General features: G+C 47.0%; 7 protein-coding genes across 7 annotated transcripts; 4 read left to right on the top strand and 3 right to left on the bottom strand.

Moving 5' to 3' along the window:
- Positions 1-785: 785 nt before the first annotated feature.
- Positions 786-1,823, bottom strand: BP5553_08354 (Uncharacterized protein; the record flags this gene model as incomplete). The annotated part of the gene is made up of 2 exons (XM_032016977.1): positions 786-1,014; positions 1,150-1,823. The coding sequence occupies 2 exons, from the start codon at positions 1,821-1,823 to the stop codon at positions 786-788; spliced, it is 903 nt and encodes a 300-aa protein (XP_031867268.1).
- Positions 1,824-3,345: 1,522 nt separating this feature from the next.
- BP5553_08353 (uncharacterized protein) lies at positions 3,346-7,630 on the bottom strand (the record flags this gene model as incomplete). Its single annotated transcript, XM_032016976.1, has 2 exons — positions 3,346-6,999; positions 7,055-7,630. 2 exons carry the CDS (start codon positions 7,628-7,630, stop codon positions 3,346-3,348), a joined length of 4,230 nt encoding a protein of 1,409 aa, XP_031867267.1.
- Positions 7,631-8,398: 768 nt separating this feature from the next.
- Positions 8,399-9,311, top strand: BP5553_08352 (Uncharacterized protein; the record flags this gene model as incomplete). The annotated part of the gene is made up of 5 exons (XM_032016975.1): positions 8,399-8,419; positions 8,487-8,499; positions 8,585-8,974; positions 9,031-9,111; positions 9,178-9,311. The coding sequence occupies 5 exons, from the start codon at positions 8,399-8,401 to the stop codon at positions 9,309-9,311; spliced, it is 639 nt and encodes a 212-aa protein (XP_031867266.1).
- Positions 9,312-10,608: 1,297 nt separating this feature from the next.
- BP5553_08351 (Class II aaRS ABD-like protein) lies at positions 10,609-11,801 on the top strand (the record flags this gene model as incomplete). The annotated part of the gene is made up of 4 exons (XM_032016974.1): positions 10,609-10,730; positions 10,852-10,974; positions 11,020-11,150; positions 11,200-11,801. The coding sequence occupies 4 exons, from the start codon at positions 10,609-10,611 to the stop codon at positions 11,799-11,801; spliced, it is 978 nt and encodes a 325-aa protein (XP_031867265.1).
- A 1,113-nt stretch (positions 11,802-12,914) lies between these two features.
- Positions 12,915-14,090, top strand: BP5553_08350 (Uncharacterized protein; the record flags this gene model as incomplete). Its single annotated transcript, XM_032016973.1, has 1 exon — positions 12,915-14,090. One exon carries the CDS (start codon positions 12,915-12,917, stop codon positions 14,088-14,090), a length of 1,176 nt encoding a protein of 391 aa, XP_031867264.1.
- Positions 14,091-14,915: 825 nt separating this feature from the next.
- On the bottom strand, positions 14,916-15,928 carry BP5553_08349 (uncharacterized protein; the record flags this gene model as incomplete). The annotated part of the gene is made up of 2 exons (XM_032016972.1): positions 14,916-15,809; positions 15,869-15,928. The coding sequence occupies 2 exons, from the start codon at positions 15,926-15,928 to the stop codon at positions 14,916-14,918; spliced, it is 954 nt and encodes a 317-aa protein (XP_031867263.1).
- A 2,203-nt stretch (positions 15,929-18,131) lies between these two features.
- BP5553_08348 (Multidrug resistance efflux transporter EmrE) lies at positions 18,132-19,888 on the top strand (the record flags this gene model as incomplete). The annotated part of the gene is made up of 2 exons (XM_032016971.1): positions 18,132-18,566; positions 18,638-19,888. The coding sequence occupies 2 exons, from the start codon at positions 18,132-18,134 to the stop codon at positions 19,886-19,888; spliced, it is 1,686 nt and encodes a 561-aa protein (XP_031867262.1).
- Positions 19,889-20,019: the final 131 nt, after the last annotated feature.

Below are 20,019 nucleotides of genomic sequence, written 5' to 3'. Positions count from 1 at the left end.
GTGGCGTTACGGCGAGGGGCCGTTTTATGACACCTTAGGCATTGCCAATAGGTTGGCAGAAGGCCGATTGCAAGCAAAAGTACATAATTAGAACCAGGCGATTGCCGGCTATAAATGATACTCATTCGATGCATATTTGCCAGAACAGTTTTAGTATGTCCTGAACGGTTTTGATTGTTTACTTAGTCCACAAGCTCGTGGTTTATTTAGTTCAAAGAAACTACCTGAGAAGTACTCCCATGAAATCGAGCCATTTTAGTTACTGGCTGTGTACTACTGTGGTACAGGGTACTACGCTATCGGCATAGTACCATTTACGTTGCACGGGATGTAACAACAAGTTACACAAGGAGTCACAGGCCCTGACCGACGTGATAACTTAAAAGCTTAAACCAACCTCCTTGTCACACAAACGCCGAATTGGAGCACCTCACAACCCCTAATGGTTGTTATCAATTATTATTCCAGCATCGCACAGCCTCGCTGTTAGTGCAAGGTACCCATCCAGAGGTTGACTAGTGGCAAGCAAGGGTTAGGTGAGCATGCCAAGTGGTGTGATTCTTAAGAGCCTATGTGACAAACAGCTTTTGATAGACATCTTCCTATTTCAGATAGATAAGATCTATATAACTCTGAGTCGGCCTTAAAACTTGTATATGCATACATGCAGTAATGAGCTAAACTTTGTTGACTTTCCAGCTCGACTCGCTCTACAATATTTTAGATGCTCATATTATCATTTACAGGATTTGCGATTGTCTCTTCAAAGCCATGCTATTCTGCTTCTACCGTGAGACGCACCCCCTATTACTATCCTCAATAAAGATGCCTCCATAAATTTGGCCTTCAAAAATACCACTTTCTTGATACCCGTCGAATACTACACTTGTTGTCTCTGTGGGTTTCTTCAGGATACCGATCTGGAACTGTCCTCCACCACTATTGTCGTTGGGTACTGGTTTAGTGACTGGCCGCAGAGGATCGTAACCTTCGGAGTAATATATTTGTAAAGTGCTAGGGATGTTAGTGAGTGGTTTGTCCTCATCTGAGCCATCTCCTTGCTTATCCAAGACGAGCTTTAAACGTTTTGGTCCATTGGATACCCCAAGTGGGCCTAAATCAAGCGGGAAATAGGGGAGAGGTTCTTACTTTTTCTCATAATCCACTGTAACAGCAAAGTTCTGCCACTCATCCCAAACAATCTTTTGCGTCCAAATCACATTGTTCCTCCTATCCAGCACCTTCCACTGCCGCTTATCCAATCCTATCGTGCTCACATTCCCATCCTTCGGCTTATCCTGCTCTAGCATGATCCCTACATTGAGCGAAAATTGATTGCTAGCGTAGTCATTCGCTTCATGCCAAACATTCATATACTCGTGCGTGAGATTCATCCTCGCATGCCAATCCTGCCGCATACTCCAATGGAAAGTTTTAACGCCTTCATTGCTGGCGTCTGAACCATTGCCCATGAGGAGGCCTGCACGACGGAACCCGTGTTGCACGTCTGTGCCGCCCGAGACGAAGATAGAGAAGTCATTTATGGTTACTTCGAGGGCTTTATTGTGGGAGGACCCATCAAATTTCGAGGGGTCGACGTCGGGATATTTGAGGATTTGTGACCAGGTTAGGTTTTGGCCTTTGGTGTAGTTTGCATCGAAGGGTGAGGCTGCTGTATCAAATGTTGAGAGGGGTGTATTCCGAGGGATACGGCCATCAATTGTAATTGGGCATTTAATTGCGGAATGAGAGCTTGGGGTAGCAATTGAGAGACCGGTAAAAACTGCGAGGAGAGCAAGGCATTTTGTCCTGAATATCGCCATTGTTGCTAGTAACTTGCTACCGTCGAAGCAAACAAAAGCCCCTTTCCAATATAGTAACACGGGGTAAATATTAAGCTCGAACTTGAAGCAATCGCTCAGGAGCCCTGATCAGAGCGAAAAGCTTCATTATATACTCTCTTGACAAGCTTTTCTCCCGGGAATACATAGTTTATTTATTGGTGTTATTGCCATGGGATTGGATGATGTCCTGGCGGCTATATGGAAAATATATTGCGGCGCAGAAACGACCGGGTTTTCTAGCATTGGTGTCGGCCAGGTACCCCGCCATACGCACCCTAAGCTTTCATTTTCAGCGGAACTACGCCGGGCCGGTAAGGGCGGTGCCTGAATATAAATTGAAGGACGATGGCCGGGAAATTGGTCACAGATCCCAGCTTAGCCCATACGCAATAGTTTTAGTTCTACTGGGTGATTGGTGGCTGCATTGCTAAAGGATTGAGTAGCGAGACATATTTCGCCTAATATTGCCCAGATACAGCGGCGCATTTGCTGTTCTGAGCATCGTAAAGTATTCACTCGAGGACATCGATAGTCATGGTCCATGGTCAGCTCTGGAGCGAAGAGCAGTGAGAACAGGTCTAGATATTGGAATGATAGCTTTTGAAACTGCTAATTTTAGTAGGGTTAGAGGAAGTTTGTTTGTCAGTACAAGCCTTGATCTCTAATATCGCCCCGAGAGACATCTACCTTTTGCAGTTGAAGATAACAATAAGGGCCCATATGATTCTTGGTCATTCTTTTGTTGATATCATCACGGTTGCAGAGGAGTTATCGCCTCGGGTCTATTAATTATATATTCCTTACTTACAGGTTAAAGACAACCAAGTTACCAAATTTAATAGGAAGGGGTAAACCAGAACAAGTGGCAAAATCTAAGTACTAACCACTAGTCGTCTTATGCGGACTACTAGATAAAGAGCCTCGGCATGCATAGCCGCTCAAACCCGGCGTTTATGGTGTTTAATAGTTTCTGAGTGGCTTCTTGAAGGGCTACTAAATGAATTGTTACGGAATGGATGGGCCAGATATGAAAAGTTATGCGTGAGAAACTAGAAAGGCACAGCAATACCAGGATCATGTGGTGGTAGACGTGACACTCCTAGTATATGGGGTGTAATTCCTGTGTGAGTATAGAAAGCGAGTCAATTGCTGAGGGCAGGGGACTCATGCCCGTAAGTCCACGAACGATCTCATCAAGCTTCCTCTATCTACGCAATAAACGTTGAGCATCTCTGCCTCCATCATAATGACGGGACGCAGAACCTAGGAATGATACAGGAAGAAGGAAGCACAGGAAAAAGAACCTTTGCTCAGCCAAAGCACCGAGCATCGGCTCAAAACTGAAGATCATATGCTATTGCAATGGGTATAGTGCAGAAAGGTGAATAATAAAATACAAAGGGAACTTTTGAGCATCAAAGAATCTCGCAAGGAGGTACCATCGGTTTTTAAACTCTCAACTTGAGGTGCTCGATGGCTATGACAAGATGAAATAATTAAATCATTTCTTGGCAACTCCCAAATATGTCCAACCCTGCTCCCAGCCATCAACCATAATGTGTTCCCAGCCATCCCCGTTATCCTTCATACGCTTATACCACTCTGTGGTCGGTTCGAATTGAACCTTCTTCCATTCCACACCCGCTGTACCCTCGCAAGATTCTGCAGAATGCTGATCTATATTTTTAGTTGCGCTGACAGGAGCCGAATCTATTTCCATTCTATCTCCGTCAGGAGGTGTTGAAGCTGCGCTTGCGCCATTAATAGAAGTCGAGTCGGCAATCTCTCCTGGTTCAAGGTGCGGCTTCCCGTCAACAATCCGGCGGCCTCGAGACATCTGTATAGCTCCAGGTGCTACGTATCCTGGTTTGTCCAAAATTTCTTTTCTAACGGCCTCATTCGCAACATTTCCATTATGATTCTTGGCGATAGATTCACTTATTACTGGTTGAGGTGTTGAGTTAGGGCTGGCAGGATTAGAAGCATGAAACTTCGCGGCAACTGCTAGAGCTTTCTGCATGGCGGAGTTTAGTGCAGATTGCGAGTTCTGACGATGGGGACCAGAGTTTGTAGCCGGAATTATAGTGGAGGGCGAGGCTTGCTTAGAAGGTGACATTGCCAGGTCGGATTGGGGGCTGGAATTGGCTGTCATGGTTGGCAAAGCTTTGAGCCTAGTAGATTTATTGGCACTTCCAGGGCCGGTGCCAATAACAGTGAACTTTCGGAAAAGGTCCAGTCTTCCCATTGCCCACCCGGCAAACCATTTGATCTGTGCCTGTTCATCGTCTGCATCAATATACCGATCCGCATAGATGATTGGGCTCTCGAGCTCATCGGGAATGCCTGAATAATAATCGAAACAGTCTCTTGGCGGTGCCCTCTTTGAGATGTCTCTAGTATACAGCGCACCAACGAGAAAGGTATGAATCTTATATCTAAGTTGGCAACTTTCGAAGCCCAGTCCCCTTTGATTAGCTTCTGCGTCCTTGGAAGGTTTGTCATAATTTTCTTCGTAGAACCTTTGTCGCTCTAAAGCCTTAGCGTTTGCCAAGTTCAGCAGGTAGTCTGCCAAACTGTAACAGGAAGCCAGTTTCCAGGTCCCTGGCGTCACGCTGTCTAGCTTCTTGTGAAAAAACCACTTGAGCAGCTCATATGTCCGCTCAGGTTCCGCAATTAGGAAGCCCGGAGCTAGGAAGATGATTGCCCCATGTGGGAAAAGTCGCGTTGCAGTTACCTGCCCCGAGTTCGAGTGGTCCAACTCCAAGACGGATGGAAACGTAGGAAACGGGGGAACCGAATCTGAAACATACCAGAAGGTAAAAACCTTCTTGCTCTTCCGGAGTACTTCTTGCAGTAAGGGCAACCTGTAGATCTCAGCAGCTACAGATTCGTGGATGAGGACCGCACACGCCAGAATGGTGGAGGTATTGACAACAAAATCCCATGACCCCTCAGCCTCACTACTGTAAACTTTGCAACCATGACCGGAACTTCGCAGCCATTGTGTGATGAAGTGTGCAGTCTCATTGGCTGTCGGCGGGAACAATAAATAAAAGTTGTAGCAGCTATGACCTTTTTCGAGGAGGGGGATGAGTTTCTCTATGGAGAGTCCGTGAATCTTGTACATTAGAGCCTTTCTATAAGGCGGGCGAAGACCGACGATATCTTTTACCGGAATTGCAAAGCAAGAGTCGATATTTAGATTAGTTTGGAAAAGCAGATACCTCAACCTGACTTCCCTAGGATAGGGCGAACAATCTATGAATCCCCATTCCTCCGCTCGTGCAGGATAGCATAGTATGACAAATGGCGCTGTGAAGCATATTAAGCCAGATGCTCGAAGTCTTAAGTCTTTCACAATATCATCAATAATCTTTGATGCTTCCAAATCTCCAGTATCTACTGGACTAAGGCTTCCATCCCAAAGTACATGACGTTGAAGCACGCTGCGCTGTGATCCGAAATCTTGGGCTATGCAGACTTGGTCAAACTGTATGTGTGGGAGGCTTAAAAAAAGCTGATATAAGGGATGCTGGGCTTCTAGGCATGTGTCGCCAGTATCTAGGAGCAAAGGTTGCTGCTCATACATGCCGAACGTGACCAACTTAGTTCGAGATCCTTGTGCCTTAGCAGCCTGGTTTTGACGATAGTCTTCAATACTGATCTTGCTACGTTCCACCGCCGACGCCGTTACGGGCTTAGGCGTGGATGGGTTTCCTTCTGTCATGCCAAGCTGATTGAGATCAAGACCGGGATTCTGTCGCCTTGGGGAGGAGACAGGTGGAAATAACTCGGTTGAGTCGTGTTCTCTAAACCCAATATGATTGTCCATTTGGGTCGCCGGAACACACTGCGAAGACTCCTGCTGTAGTATTGCTAATCGGGAAGGATGAATTGACGGCCGATCGGCTTCGGGAACTTGGTACGGGGGCTCTGGTTCAGGCCGATCTGGAACATCATGAAAGTACCAACAGGTTGTACCATGGTGGCAGTCACCTCGTTTCCAAAAGGGGCAGACTTTAATGTTGCGGTCGGAAGTTGGCCGCCTGGAAGGTGGATGTGCATGCTCTGGAACAGGAGCTGGACGAGAAGGATCTGGAGCAAGGGGTATAGATTGGTCATCAGTATGACGAAATCTGCAAAGCTCTCCCTTGGAACAATCGCCTCTAGTATGCCAAAACCAGCAAACCTGGGCATTTTCTGAAGCTGTCACCCATGACCCTGCTGGAGCTATCGAGACCGGCCTATCATTCTGCAAGGTTGGCCGATGTTGCGACTCTTGTCCAGCATGAGTGGAGGATGCGTTTTCAGATACTGAGCCGTCACGCGAAGTAGAATTTGAAAGGCCAGTGTCGTCTACTGCAGTGTGCTGTCTGTCATGATCCCGCTTATCCGAAGGGTTAGGAGCAACAGGCACCCCTGGCTCGTTGCGGTGCATATATGTGCATAGATATCCTTTCGCACAACTCCCCTTTGAGTTCCAGTAATAGCATACCTCTGGCCCCAGGTATGGTTTTTGAACAGGTGTCTGAACAAGGGCTGGCTTCGAAGGTGCCGCCTCGATTTCCCGTGTACTTGACAGAGAATCTTTTTGGGATGTATGAGGCTCTTCGGTCGGCCCGTGTCGGGTTACACTAGTAGCTGAATTTCTGCGCAAATCTGCAACCTTTAGATGTCGGAAGGTTGAAGCCTCCCCTGGCCTAAAGAGCCCACCCGCAGCATTGATATCGGGGGCGGCATCTTCTAACGCTCTTGATGCCAATTCTGCCTTTCTGACTATGTGCATATTTTTGAAGTGTTTCATTTCTTTGGTGGGGTCTGCAGAAGTTTGAAGAAGCGTGGACCGCTTTCTCGGCAGATTTCGAATCGCAAAAACATTCTTTTGTATAATAGAACCCCCACGTGAAGCTCCCTTGCCCCTACCAGCAGGAACAGAAGGTCCATCAAGTCTGGAACTAGAATTATCCGGTTTTGACAAGTCCTTGGAATTCTCTTTAGCAGAAACGCTAAGTTTCTTTCGTGTCGGAGTCGCTTTTGAAGCTCGTTGAGGGAGAAGCTCGTTGGAACCAGAGTTTGCCGGCAGCTGGTGTGATCCTCGTCCGGATACAGGCTCACCTAAAGGTAAGCTAGAAGGGGGATGTTTTGGGTTTGTATCCTATCTCTCGTTAGGATGGGCGGGATAGCACTGTATAGTAGGGTTGTGAACTCACTGATAGTTGGCTCCCCTTGTCCCTAATTGACTGCATTTTAGGCGGCTTGTTGGGCTTTGGGGGCGGCTTGTGGGAATTCTTACGTCCTGGATCATCGTCTCGCTCATCTTCCGCTGCGATAGCTTCTTCCACAGAATCACTATCACTCGCCAGGTAGTAAGACTCGGAATCAGATTCAGAGACTGGAAGTCCAGAGCGTCTCCGTTTGAGCTTCCGCTGACGATGCCGCTCGGCCTTTTCTTCCGCTAGCTTTTCCACATCTGCCTCGAATTTCTTGATATTGAAAGGCTGAGCAACGCCTCTGGATTCGCGGCTTTTCGTCTCTTTCCAATGAACCAGAATATTATGGTCGTAGATATGGTCTTTGGGCTCCCATGTCGCCCTGTTAAGAGGGTAACCTTTCCATTCTAATAAATACAACTTCTTGCCGTTGTCGGTTTTCTCAGCCAGAACGCGTTCAACCTCAAACTCACGACTCTCCGAGTATTGACTGCTTTCGGTTGAATTAATTGAGATACTGTCATCATCATCATCGTCATCCACTGGCGCCGCCCGAATTGATGGTTTGCGGAACATGACGAACTAGACCTAGCCGTGCCAGGTTCTCATTGTAGTCCTTGAAAATGTTTACTTTGTTGGGGAAAAGTAAGATGATATCCGCAATATAGCGCCAGTTATGGCACCGGCCGGGGAGAGTAGCTGACCAGTAATTATCAGAATAGCCCTCCTCTAGCGGTAATGGCACCGTTTTCTTGGACGCCCAGTGGTGAGAGTGGTCACACCGGGGCCCAGAATTCGCGGCGTTTTAATCTTGATTGAGGAAGTGAGATGAATGCAATGTTCAGCTGGGTTTGATGTCGTTCTTCTTCTTCTCCAGTGTAGATCTAGCACTGATATTCTCTCATGACTGCGACCAACTCCACTTGGTCGGTCCAATCTGCGGTCGTGGTGGTTGGGGACGGAACGGGGGAAGTCACGTTAATATTAACCACCGTGACCGCGCTGATCTCGGTGAATATCTCGCCTTCTGTTGATACTCCGCCTGGTATTTCGAGAATGGGAAACCAAGTTGTGCTTTGTATTTTGTGTTTGTAAAGGTCAGAGGTTGTTGACCTTTGCCCGCTATTGCCACACCTTCACCGCCACAGTGTGATCCTAAGGCAGCAGTTATATGCCTGGCGAGTGGAGCGGAATAACCAATCTCCAGGCTCCAGCCACATCGGCGGTCTCGCCAAAGAACAAAGGAGGCGCCCGCCTTGCGACAATCATTGTATTATTGACCTTAAGCACCTGTCTTGTCTCGCAACCCACCATACCATAACATAACGATAGCGACGCATAACCATGGCGAATGACGAATACGATGTAGGTCATCCCGCTCCATCTCTTCCCCGGCCTTTGATGTCTATATGCTGATATCCCATTTGTACAGTTCCTTTTCAAGGGTAAGCTTCACCCCACAGCCCAAAGCGTTGGCTGCTCCCTTATCACGATCATGTCGAGGACTAAGACTGACCTATCCCCCCTTAGTCGTGCTGATTGGAGACTCTGGGGTTGGTAAATCTAATCTATTGAGTCGATTCACCCGCAATGAGTTCAATCTCGATTCCAAGTCAACTATCGGCGTCGAGTTCGCAACCCGATCCATCCAGGTAGACTCAAAGACAATCAAGGCGCAGATTTGGGACACCGCAGGGCAGGAGAGATATCGCGCTATCACATCAGCCTACTACAGAGGTGCCGTGGGGGCACTGCTCGTCTACGATATTAGCAAACACCAAACTTATGAGAATGTGACGAGATGGCTAAAGGAGCTGAGAGACCATGCCGATGCGAACATTGTCATCATGTTGGTAGGAAATAAGAGCGATTTGAGGCACCTGAGAGCTGTGCCTACAGAAGAGGCAAAGCAGTTTGCAAGTATGGGAAATAGCTATCTGGGAGGGGTTAACGTTTCATGGCTGACACTGTTTCAGGTGACAATAATCTCTCGTTCATTGAAACTTCAGCGCTTGATGCTAGCAACGTAGAGCTTGCGTTCCAGAATATTCTCACAGGTACTCCTATCCTATCTTCTCCTTTCTTTAAGTCCGAAACACAGTTGCTCTAACCTCGGTGCATAGAAATATACCGTATCGTCTCCAGCAAAGTGGTCGTCGACAACGATGGTGCACAAGCCAACCTTAGTGCCGGAACAAACATTTCACTCAGCAAACCTGCGGACGAAGGCTCAGCAAAGGGTGGTAAATGTTGCTAAAGGATATTTCTTTACACGCTGTTCTGTGCTGCGTGAGCATCATTCTAGTTGGTCGATGGTTGATACACGGCGGGGCGTCTGTAACATGTCATGGCAGGAGCATGCGGGTGGTCACGAAATTCAGGTTCAAGACTTTCATAGCTGTGTCCATAATAGGATCGGTCCACCAGTCTTTTAGGGATTTGATTCTGTCGACTGTTATTCTCCTCATTTCAAAGGTTGTCGTCTCGTTTTAATCCGTCGAATATTTCTGTTTGTGGTCATCGTCCTGCGTTGGGGACAGGGTTCTTGAGCAACAATGAATATTGCTATACACTGCCTATTCTAATGGACGTTGTTGTTCTCATGCCTCGAGAAGCGGCATTATGTGCTAAAAGCGTCTCTTTCCGTTCTCCGCCTCCGCCTTGTGATCTTTGCTCCACCTCTTATTACCTATGCTCGCTCGGATCCCTATACTTTCGATTCCGCTATTGTGTAGGTTGATTTTATGCAATCGCCTCTATTCACCTATACGTTGATTTTCAGGGATTGGATCCTACCCTAATAACAATGCCATTTCGGTCCAGACTCCATACGTTTCAACCCAATTATAATGTCCGTATCCGTCTCAACAGACTCAGGAATAGTTAATATCAAATTTTATAGTGGTTCGATTCACCTGTGGCCTTAAGGCTACGTCTATATGCGCTTAAATGTTGATTCGATACTGTACATGGCAAATTTCAAACTAAATGTATACGGAATCCCAATTCAGATATGTATAGCTCCGTCACGTAGGAGAGGAAAGCAATAGTTGCTCCGGACAATGGTGCTAAGGTATGAGCGCTGGGATGGCGGTGCGTTGCAAAATCGTCAGATATTTATTCGATTCAATAGCAGACCTGGTGTGTATAATAGATCATTTCAGACGAAAAAGAAGACAGACAACGAGTTCTATAACAAAATTGCAGATCGAGTCCATATGTAAACAGGCCTTTCTAAACGTCATAAGCATCGGTATAGGCGTCGCCCCCCCTCTAGTGCACTTCAATATGTATATTTATCGAGAATAGGAGATGGACATATTAATATATCAATAAGTGAAGACCGTTCTAGTTCCAAGGTAGTTAGGTGTTCTTAAAAGATTCGCATCCTCTTTCCATCACCGATCACAAGGCTGAGTCGTTTTATCGTGCGCTACGCCGATATTGGACTAGTCCAGCCCGCCAAAAACCTCCGCCCGCCGATAACAAAATCAAAAAATGTTTCGAGTCCCAAACACAATTTGCGACAACGATACGCACGCCTATACAACATAATGGCTTCAGTTTACAAAACTTTGTCCGGGACCAATGGCCGGAAAGAAGATGCCCCAACAGACGGAATCAAGAGAATCAAGCAAAGAGTCTTAATATTATCTTCGAGAGGCATCACGTCTAGGTACGCTCCGGCAGACGATCTGGAGGATAATAACTCCCTTGCCTCATCATCCTTTCCCTCCGCACCTTCTCTCACTCGCTCCACGAATTTTGAGGAAAGCTTCTAACAATCCATGGTTTAGACATCGACATCTTTTGAACGATCTTGCTTCCCTTCTACCCCATGGCCGGAAAGATGCGAAGTTCGACACCAAGTCCAAGCTCTACCAGCTCAACGAACTTGCCGAACTATACAACACAAACAGGTTAGTTTTACCCTACTGATGACCGTCACCGCAATGGTAATTCAGCTCAGTACGAGAGGAACCGCTGATTCAGAAATCCAGTATATTCTACTTTGAAGGACGCAAGGGCAAAGACTTGTACCTGTGGATGAGCAAGGCGCCTAATGGACCTACAGTCAAGATGCATATGCAAAACCGTCCGTCCCTCTTCGTTCCCTGCCAATTCATGAAACTAAAATTTTCTAGTCCACACAATGGAAGAACTCCATTTCACAGGCAATTGCCTCAAGGGCTCCCGGCCGATCCTATCTTTTGACGCCTCCTTCGACAAGGAACCATATTTGCGGGTCATAAAAGAGATTTTCCTACACATATTTGGCGTACCGAAAGGCGCGCGGAAGTCAAAGCCCTTTATTGACCACGTAATGGGCTTCACACTCGCAGATGGCAAGATCTGGATCCGAAATTACCAAATAAACGAATCAGAGCCCTCGAAAGTACCGTCTTCTACCGATGCAGACTCAGAGCCTAAGCCGAAGTCGAAAAGTTCAAGTTCACAGGGGAAGGAAACCGAAATCAGTTTGGTGGAGATAGGCCCGCGATTCGTGCTCACGCCGATTGTCATCCAGGAAGGAAGTTTCGGCGGCCCAATCATTTACGAGAATAAAGAGTTTGTGAGTCCAAACCAAGTTAGAAGTGATATTCGACAGAAAAAAGCGGGGAGATATGGCCAACGGGCTGAGCAAGGGATTGAGAGGTTGGCGAAGAAGGGAGAACTGGGACTTCGAACAAGTGGAGGGAGGACGATGCCGGTTGATGAGCTGGATACGGCGATGTTATTTGCCTAAGTTCTCAGTCTGTGATGAGAATCCATGGGGCGTTTGGTGTCCAGGGAGAATTGTGTGTTTATACCATAGAGAATGTTGTCTGGAATGGAATGCAAATTTGTCCACAGGCTCTTATATACTGTTTCGACCTGCTTAGGCTGTTATTTCATCGCTGTATTGCCGCTGGGCGTAGTAGTTGCTGAATATGCTGCCGTGAAACCTACCTGCTGTTGGAATAGTCTCTTGTCTCCGCGCTCAGATCTTATTAGCATCGTTTCTACTCGCCTTAGAATTTAAGGTTTATAAGAAAAGGTTAACTTTTTATATCCAACCCATAGAAAGAGGCAAAATAGTATAGTTTAAAAAAGGAAAACTCCTATATTGCCCCTTCTCTACAAAGATCATTTTATCATATCTGTAGGCTCGGGTATGCCAGTATCCTTTGACCACATAAGGTAGGTAGTGGTCTCTTAAGGGAAAGCAGCCTTTATCAATATAGATCAAGGAACAAATACTTTCATTCAATCTTACTGATAAACCAAAATAATTGCAAAAGATGATCTTCTTAACAAATCCCCCTACTTACTTAAAGCCAGATTGGGAAATGGCTCACGTGCCCAACACGTGTTTGGCCAATGACTCAGCAACAATCCAACGTAGAGTAAATGAATCGCGTCTCGAGCTGGAGCTCCTTTTCCCTTCTTCAACCAACAGCAATCATGACACGACCGCAACTCTCCAGTCCTGTGCGACTGGCGCACTCAAACTGCAGAACATCGGAAGGTGCTTTCTGTTTTTCCTATAGCCCCCATGGAGGGGTGTTCGGGAGTTAAGTCTCTTGCTCATCCTGCCATTGGTGGTTGTTTTTGCAGCTATCACCACGGCCCACGCTTCATTTGCGTCTTCGTTCGATTTTAATCGATATCCAGTTTGTTTGTTAGAATTTCATTCCACAGAGGAGGCTTGTGAGAAGCCTGAGAGGAGAGAAGAGAGTCAATTACGGTTGACAAACGCTGCTGTCGGGGTTAAAGCAGGAATCAATTTAGAAAAGAAGAAAATGTAAGCTGGGGTTGCCCTGATTTGAGAAATACAGACTTGTTGACTGTAATTTAGACATAAAATATATCAGCCAGAATGTCGATTACCGCCCTTTCTACAGAGATCATTCAGAAGATCTACGAGTATGCGATGATCCAAGACGCCCTCAACTTGGCACAAACCTCCAGGAAGAACTACAGCATATTTCTCGGTCGCCGAATGCCAATTCTAGAACAAACCATGAACAATTCATACGGCCCTCTTTCGGAGCTAGTCAAACTTGTCATAAGCAACGAACAAGATAAGAGTCGAAGGCCAATGGGGACGGAACTTCGCCGCAACAATATGGTCGACCGCATCCTTCAGACCCCAGAAACCCCAAAGCTTACCATCGAGCTAATCAAGAAGATGGTGGAGTACGGCAAGGTTGCAGAGAAATGGACAGAGGTATACCCGAGGTTACGATGGCGGTTTGGGTCGAGTAATCGCCGGTTGCTTCACGCTCACGAGAGGGAACGGCTTCGCCAAGCCATCTACATCCATTGGATTTATACCAATCTGTTCCATGATCAGACATACACCCAATTCGCTCCCGATCCACCCGTTGCATCGTCACAAGATGATCCACGTCTTCGCCTCCTTCGCACCTACTCGAGTATATCACTCTCTCACCTTAGCGAATTCCATTTCCACATCATGCAGTTGATAGAGCTCGATCTTTATCCTTCCAACCAAGTCGTTCTAGATCATTACTCGCACAGTCTTCCTTGGCGATCTCTCGAAAAGCTAGCCTGGGGAGAGCGAGGAAACGAATATTGGCGTCTAGTCCGGGGCGTGATGAAATTCAATCCCCAGGACCTCCTTCACCTAGTCGAAGATACAAGCATAAAAACTCAACGGGCTGAATTCCTCCGAATTCAAGGCACCCACTTCATAGAGACCCCCGAAACGTTAAATGACTCTCTCCGGGCCTTGGTCAGCGAAAGGACAACTGGAGCGCGTGGGCCGTCTGAGTCTCTTGCTGAGGAAATTGTTCCCTACTTTCCCTCGTTGTCAATGGAGCGCGATGGTCCACAAGAGGATATTGAGTACTGGGGTGGACATGAGACGGGGATCGTAGGTGTGACTGCATCGGAGATGAAGGAAGTGCTCGCACGTCGTTCCCGCCATGTTCATCGCTTGAGTAAGGCGTTGACTTTGAGGGGTAGGGAGTTTGAAGTTTTGTTTTCACCCTTTGTGAGTGGGTTAGAGGTGCAATCGTTGGAAGAGTAATTGTATGTTTGACAGATATATCTTCTTGTGGAACCTATTTAATTATCAACACTATTTTTTCTTTGAAGTCGTCCCAGGAATTAGACATACATAATACGAGTTATTGTCTCTTCAGTTTATATCCCATGGACCGTTCCTACTATAATACTATCACTACTGCTATAGATCCGGCTAGACGCAAGTGCAGGCATGGAGTAACCATCATGTATAACCATTACATCAAGGTGAACAAGTCGGCCTCCAGTGAATATGATTCTGCCTACTTGACTTTTATGGACCAACGCCCCTTTAGTCCTTTTATTGAGGGGACGTGCTTGTTCAGTAACAAACGGCGGCTTCCCCACATTGTTTCTGAGGGCCTTCTAACAAAGTAGTGTGCGCCTTGGCTGCTATGGAGGTAGGCCAAGTGTTTATCGCCCTACTTGCGCCCATTTCAACGTGGAAACGAAGATGAAAGTCATTCTTAAAACCGTCCGTCCCCTAGCTTTGCTTTTCCTTGCCCCTAGCTAGGATAAGGCTTCTACAACTTTTGGCGATTGATCAATGCAACCCGCCAGTGATGCACATCATAGAATGGAAAAATGATTTACGAAGTATGAATTATGAATTATAACTGCAGGCTCAATGGCCCTTGGGCACAAGTATCCTTTAGCAGTTCTGTCAGTCTTCTCAGTACAATAATGTTTATGAATGCCATTCACTACCCGAACCATCAAACTCCAACAGCAGGGTCCTTACGAAGTACAAACTTCTCTGTTCAATCTTCAATGACAATTCCATCTCCCCAAACTCCGATTGTTCCAATTCTATGAATGTTTCTAGCGATCACATCACCATCACAACAAATGCGGCAACAGCCAACAGGGCGCCAATTTCAGTACCGTTGCGGCGAGCGCTAGACTTCTTCTTTGTTGGGCTTGGAGTTGGGGTAGCTGCATGTTTTGTAGAGTGTGTTGTCAACTGAGGTCTGTGCTGTGGCCCAGTTGGCCCCGAGCTTTCTGCGGCACCACCAGTAGCCGTTGACATAGTCATGGTGGCATTTTGCATGTGCGCGCTAGATGCCATGATGCCGACGGGTTGAATGGTTGCTGCTGGTGCTCGTGTTGATCCTATTCCCAAAGGTACTCCTGCGGTTCTCAAGGGTGCTCTTGCGGTTCCTGATGATGCTTTTGCGGGAGGTTGCTGAGTTGATGCTGCCATTGCTGATACTTCCGAAGATGTCGCAGCGGATGGCTGCCCAGTTAATGCTGTCGCTGATGTAGCTGGGACAGTGGCAGGTGAGGAAGGGAACCCCTTGCAGACACCTTTAATGCAAGTGTCAAAAGCACATTGGGCGTTTGACGTGCAGGGCGCCTGGAAATTACCACACAAAGGAATGACCATCGAGTTGACGGCGAAGCACGTAGCTCCACCAATGCATTGATCGGGAAGGGACGGAGAGCAGGGTTGGCCAAGGGCAACAGTGCCAGTACCTGTGGGGGCTGGTGCAGTCGAGGTGGTTGAAGTCATGATGGAGGAGGCGGAGGGCAATCCATTGCAGAAGCCCTTAACACAAGTATTGAATGCACACTGAGAATCTGCTGTACATGCCGCTTGGAAGTTGCCACAGCTGGGAATCTGCATCGAGTTGACGGCATAGCAGGCGGCACCATTAGCACACTGGGCTGAGGAGGAGCAGGGCTGGCCGAGGCCGAGGGAGCTGACTGCTCGAGGTGCAATCTGGATGGACATTAGCATTATCTCGAGACGTGCCATGAGAATCAGGGCAGAAGACATACTATAGCAGTTGCTGAAACAACTGCTGTTGCAGACACAAGAAGGGACAGTGAAGCATGCATGATGGATAACGCGTATAGAGTATCGGGCGATGAGCAATCAGCAAAAGATGAATGGCACTGATGAACAGTAGGATTGAATGTCTGATCTGATGAGCGATGCAAAGATTAATGCGAGCGATGAGTGATGATGGAAGATGGAAGATGGATGATGATGATGAAGAGGAGAAGAAAGAGTTGGGGGGGCGAGGTTATGTGTTTACCAGGAGGCAAGTGGAGGAAGTCGCGTTTGAACCGGACGGTTAGAAGGGAAAGAACTCCCAACAGAGGAAGCAATACTCAGTACCTAGGTACCTAGGTAGGTACTTGATTTACCCAACATCGTTCATCGAAATAATGCACATAAATCGCTCAAACATGGCCAACTATGGAAGAAACATCGACCTGAACCATGGGCGGATGCGCACTTTCGGGTGGCAAATGTAGCTGAAGGGTTTGGTCTTTTGGGTCCAGGGTTAACACAGTAAGCAGGCAGCCAGACAGCTCTCCTCTATTCTCAAAATCAGAGGACTGGTCGAGGACCCAGGTTTGCAAGAGCAGATCAAGGAGAGTTTGGAGGAAGTATATACAGTCCAGTAATCCAAGAAACACACGATCCAAACAGTGCTAGGAAAACAATAGCATTCCAGTATTTTTTGTATCGTTTGAGCTGTCTTATTAAAAATAGCTTAGCCGGAATCGAGGCAGGAACTTGCTGCTATGATTCATAAACGGCCACAAAGCCCACATCTAACATATAACGGCAGATAAAAGCGAAGCTCACCTTTGGTTCAGACATTCTGACCCTCAGATCAATACAACTATTCTACTCTACTAACCCAGGGGGTATCCTCCGCTAAACATGCCAAGCCACCGGCCGAGCATCGTGCTGGCTTGAGATGTGACCATTCTTTTAGGAGTAGCCTTTTGTAGAATCATGGCTTTGATATTGAGGTTATCGTTGGTTCTTTTGGAGATCGGTGGAGGGAAGTAATGCCCAGGGGTATATTTGCAAGCCAGCTTTGGCAGCAAAAAGAGCAAAATCAGGATTCTCAGACGCAAGCAGCTTTTCAAGAGTTATTTCTCTGAACTGTCATTTGAAATATATAGATTCGCATTTGCCACCTTTTTAGCATGTACCTTAGAAGCAAGTAACTAAATCCCATGAAGACAGCCAAATCTCCCTCATGAGCGATAGCTTGGCTTCCCAAAAAATCAATTTCAAGCAAATTTGATCCAAACGACTCATCTAACGATACTTTGTCGTCCCAAAACAAAGATAATAGCCAAATATAATAAAGGGCTGCACAAATCCTGCATTCCTCCGCTTCCAATGATACTAACTATATGTAAATTTGTGACCCTCGCTACTAAAGCCAAATTTGTCGACCGACCGGGATTTAACTTGCCCCAGCAGCAATAGTAGGTTCTTCTTTCTCTCGCAGATAATTGCTAGAAATAGATGGAAATAGTGCTAAATTGGTCAAGCAAAGTAACATAGCGGTCTTGAGGACCCATCGGCGGGTTTCCATGATCGAGTACTACTCATCAGCTCAGGATTTGATGAAGGGGGCCATAGGAGGCATAGCGGTCAGCGCTGTTTAACGAGCTGCCCCGTCACATATTTTGAAAGTAGATGAGAAAGCAAGCCAACAAGTTTGAGGGAGGAGAATCAGACGTCAACGGGCCGTGGCTGGATGCAGTTCTCCATAAGCCTCTCGACGCTACTTAAAACCAAGCAAGGCCAATAAATACCCCGTCCTCCGCAACGTGTTCGCCTTTAACAAGCATGATTGTACCCCAATAAGTCTCTCGATTGCTTCGTACCCGTCTTAGACTGCCTCCGTAAACGCTGTGCACCGATCTGCGGCCGGATGCCTCTCTATGTTGTGTGGCAGATTATGTTCCGAGGAACAGTTGTTATCCTAATCAGCCCCCAATCCTTCACGCGGTGAGATAAGGCGATAATAACGAGCTTTGTTCTGGAATGTTGTTAGCAGGGGATTTCCCCCCTATCCATGGCACTAGGGGGCTTGTTTTGGTTAGCGTGTCCTGGCAACTTCCGGCGAGACCTGAGGGTACGGATTAATAACTTCACGTCTACCTCTCACCAGAGTGTCCTCGTATTGGAGCAGCAATGCTTCCATTCATCCATTCCCAACGGCAGACAAAAATTACCGTCAATGATGCTGTCACATAACCTGATATCCCATTGATATACACCGCAATGCCTCATTCGACGCGAGCATCGTCAGCCAGTCGATCCTCGACCCCCCTCGTCATCGAAGGAAATATGACCAAGGCCAACAATCTGCGAACATCGATGGAGAAGTTTCCCGACCATGTAGAGCCTGTTAACGGGCAATCGCCATATCTATATCCTTCTAGTCCCTCCGCGACACCAGGGAATTCGTACCCATACAACAATGGCCAGCTTTCAGCAGACAGTGATCGATGGCAACCGCAACGGGATAGCCCCATACGAGGGACAACTTGGAATACGCATTTGAGCGCAAGCGCTGGAACGGGAGGGCGGGGCCATGGAAGGCAGAAGAGTTTGAGTGATGCTTTTAGGACAATACGGACGCGAAAGGCGAGCGTCAGCGCAAACCTGCATGAGGTCTCAGATGCGTTAAAAGCGCCTGTCTCCCCCAGGTTAATTGTTCGTAATCCCTCCAAACAAGAAGATATATACATACCTATGTTCCTAGTGCTGATAGATCGTTGTTATAGATCCTCTGCATCACCTGGTATATGTCGAGTGCCCTGACAAATACCTCTTCTAAAACTATCCTCAACACCTTCCCCAAACCAGCAACCCTCACCCTCATACAATTCGCCTTCGTGTCCTCATTTTGCATCTTCTTCTCCTGGCTCGCATCAATATTCCCCAGCCTTAAGACCACCATACCTGCCTTGAAGCACGGCATACGACACCCTACTCGCGATGTAATAATCACAACTCTCCCCCTTGCCGCTTTCCAGATCGGAGGCCACCTTCTCTCGTCCACCGCTACATCTAAAATACCCGTCTCCCTCGTCCATACCATCAAAGGCTTGTCGCCCCTCTTCACAGTCTTTGCCTACCGCATCATATTCAACATCCGCTACCCAATCGCCACATATCTATCCTTAATTCCACTCACCCTGGGGGTAATGCTGGCTTGCTCTGCTGAATTCAGAGGCAACATAGTCGGAATATTCTGTGCTTTCCTCGCAGCCATGATTTTCGTAACACAGAACATATTCTCCAAACGCCTCTTCAACGACGCCGCCACAGCAGAAGCATCAAACCACTTGACGCAAAGCCGCAAACTCGACAAATTAAATCTATTATGCTATTCCTCAGGTCTAGCCTTTGTACTCACCTGCCCTATCTGGTTTTGGAGCGAAGGGATCCCGCTTATACGAGACTTTCTGCATGACGGCTCTCTCGACCTGTCGGAAAAGCCATTGTCATTTGATCACGGTCGTCTAGCGCTCGAATTTGTTTTCAACGGTACCTTCCACTTCGGACAAAATATCATGGCTTTCATCCTGCTTAGCATGGTGTCACCCGTTTCCTACTCAGTCGCATCTCTCATAAAGCGTGTTTTTGTCGTTGTCATATCAATAATATGGTTTCAGAATTCCACAACAAAGATTCAGGGATTTGGCATCGCACTCACATTTTTTGGGCTTTATCTGTATGATCGTACCAATGAGAGAAACAAGGTGGATAGGAAGGCGTCTATGATGGATGCTAAACAACCTTCCATTCTTCCTCTCTCGAATAGCAATGCCGCCAGGGAAACGATTTATGAGAACCCCGTGAATGTTAGGGGCTACACGAACGGGTATGCGCTTTCTCCCTCAACCATGGGCGATAAGAAAAGCGATGATAGAGGAGGGAGAGCGAGAGGGAGTAGTAATGCAGCTTGGCTACCGCCTGGTACGAGGCAGGAGGAGACCTGGAGGCCCAGGGAAGGTGTTTCTGTAAATTAATGATTATTTTTTTTTGGCATTGGGGAATGGGAGTAGGGCTAAATAAAAACTGTACATCACTGGAAATAGACGGGAATAAATGGATATTTAGAATTACTACAAACAATATGGCGCTTTTTTATATATAAGGG

Source organism: Venustampulla echinocandica (genome assembly GCF_003357145.1).
Source record: "Venustampulla echinocandica strain BP 5553 chromosome Unknown scaffold_7, whole genome shotgun sequence".
In the NCBI taxonomy this organism is placed as follows: Eukaryota; Fungi; Ascomycota; class Leotiomycetes; order Helotiales; family Pleuroascaceae; genus Venustampulla; species Venustampulla echinocandica.
The sequence above is the reverse complement of the archived record's forward strand: the minus strand, read 5'-3'. Positions and strand labels throughout refer to the sequence as shown.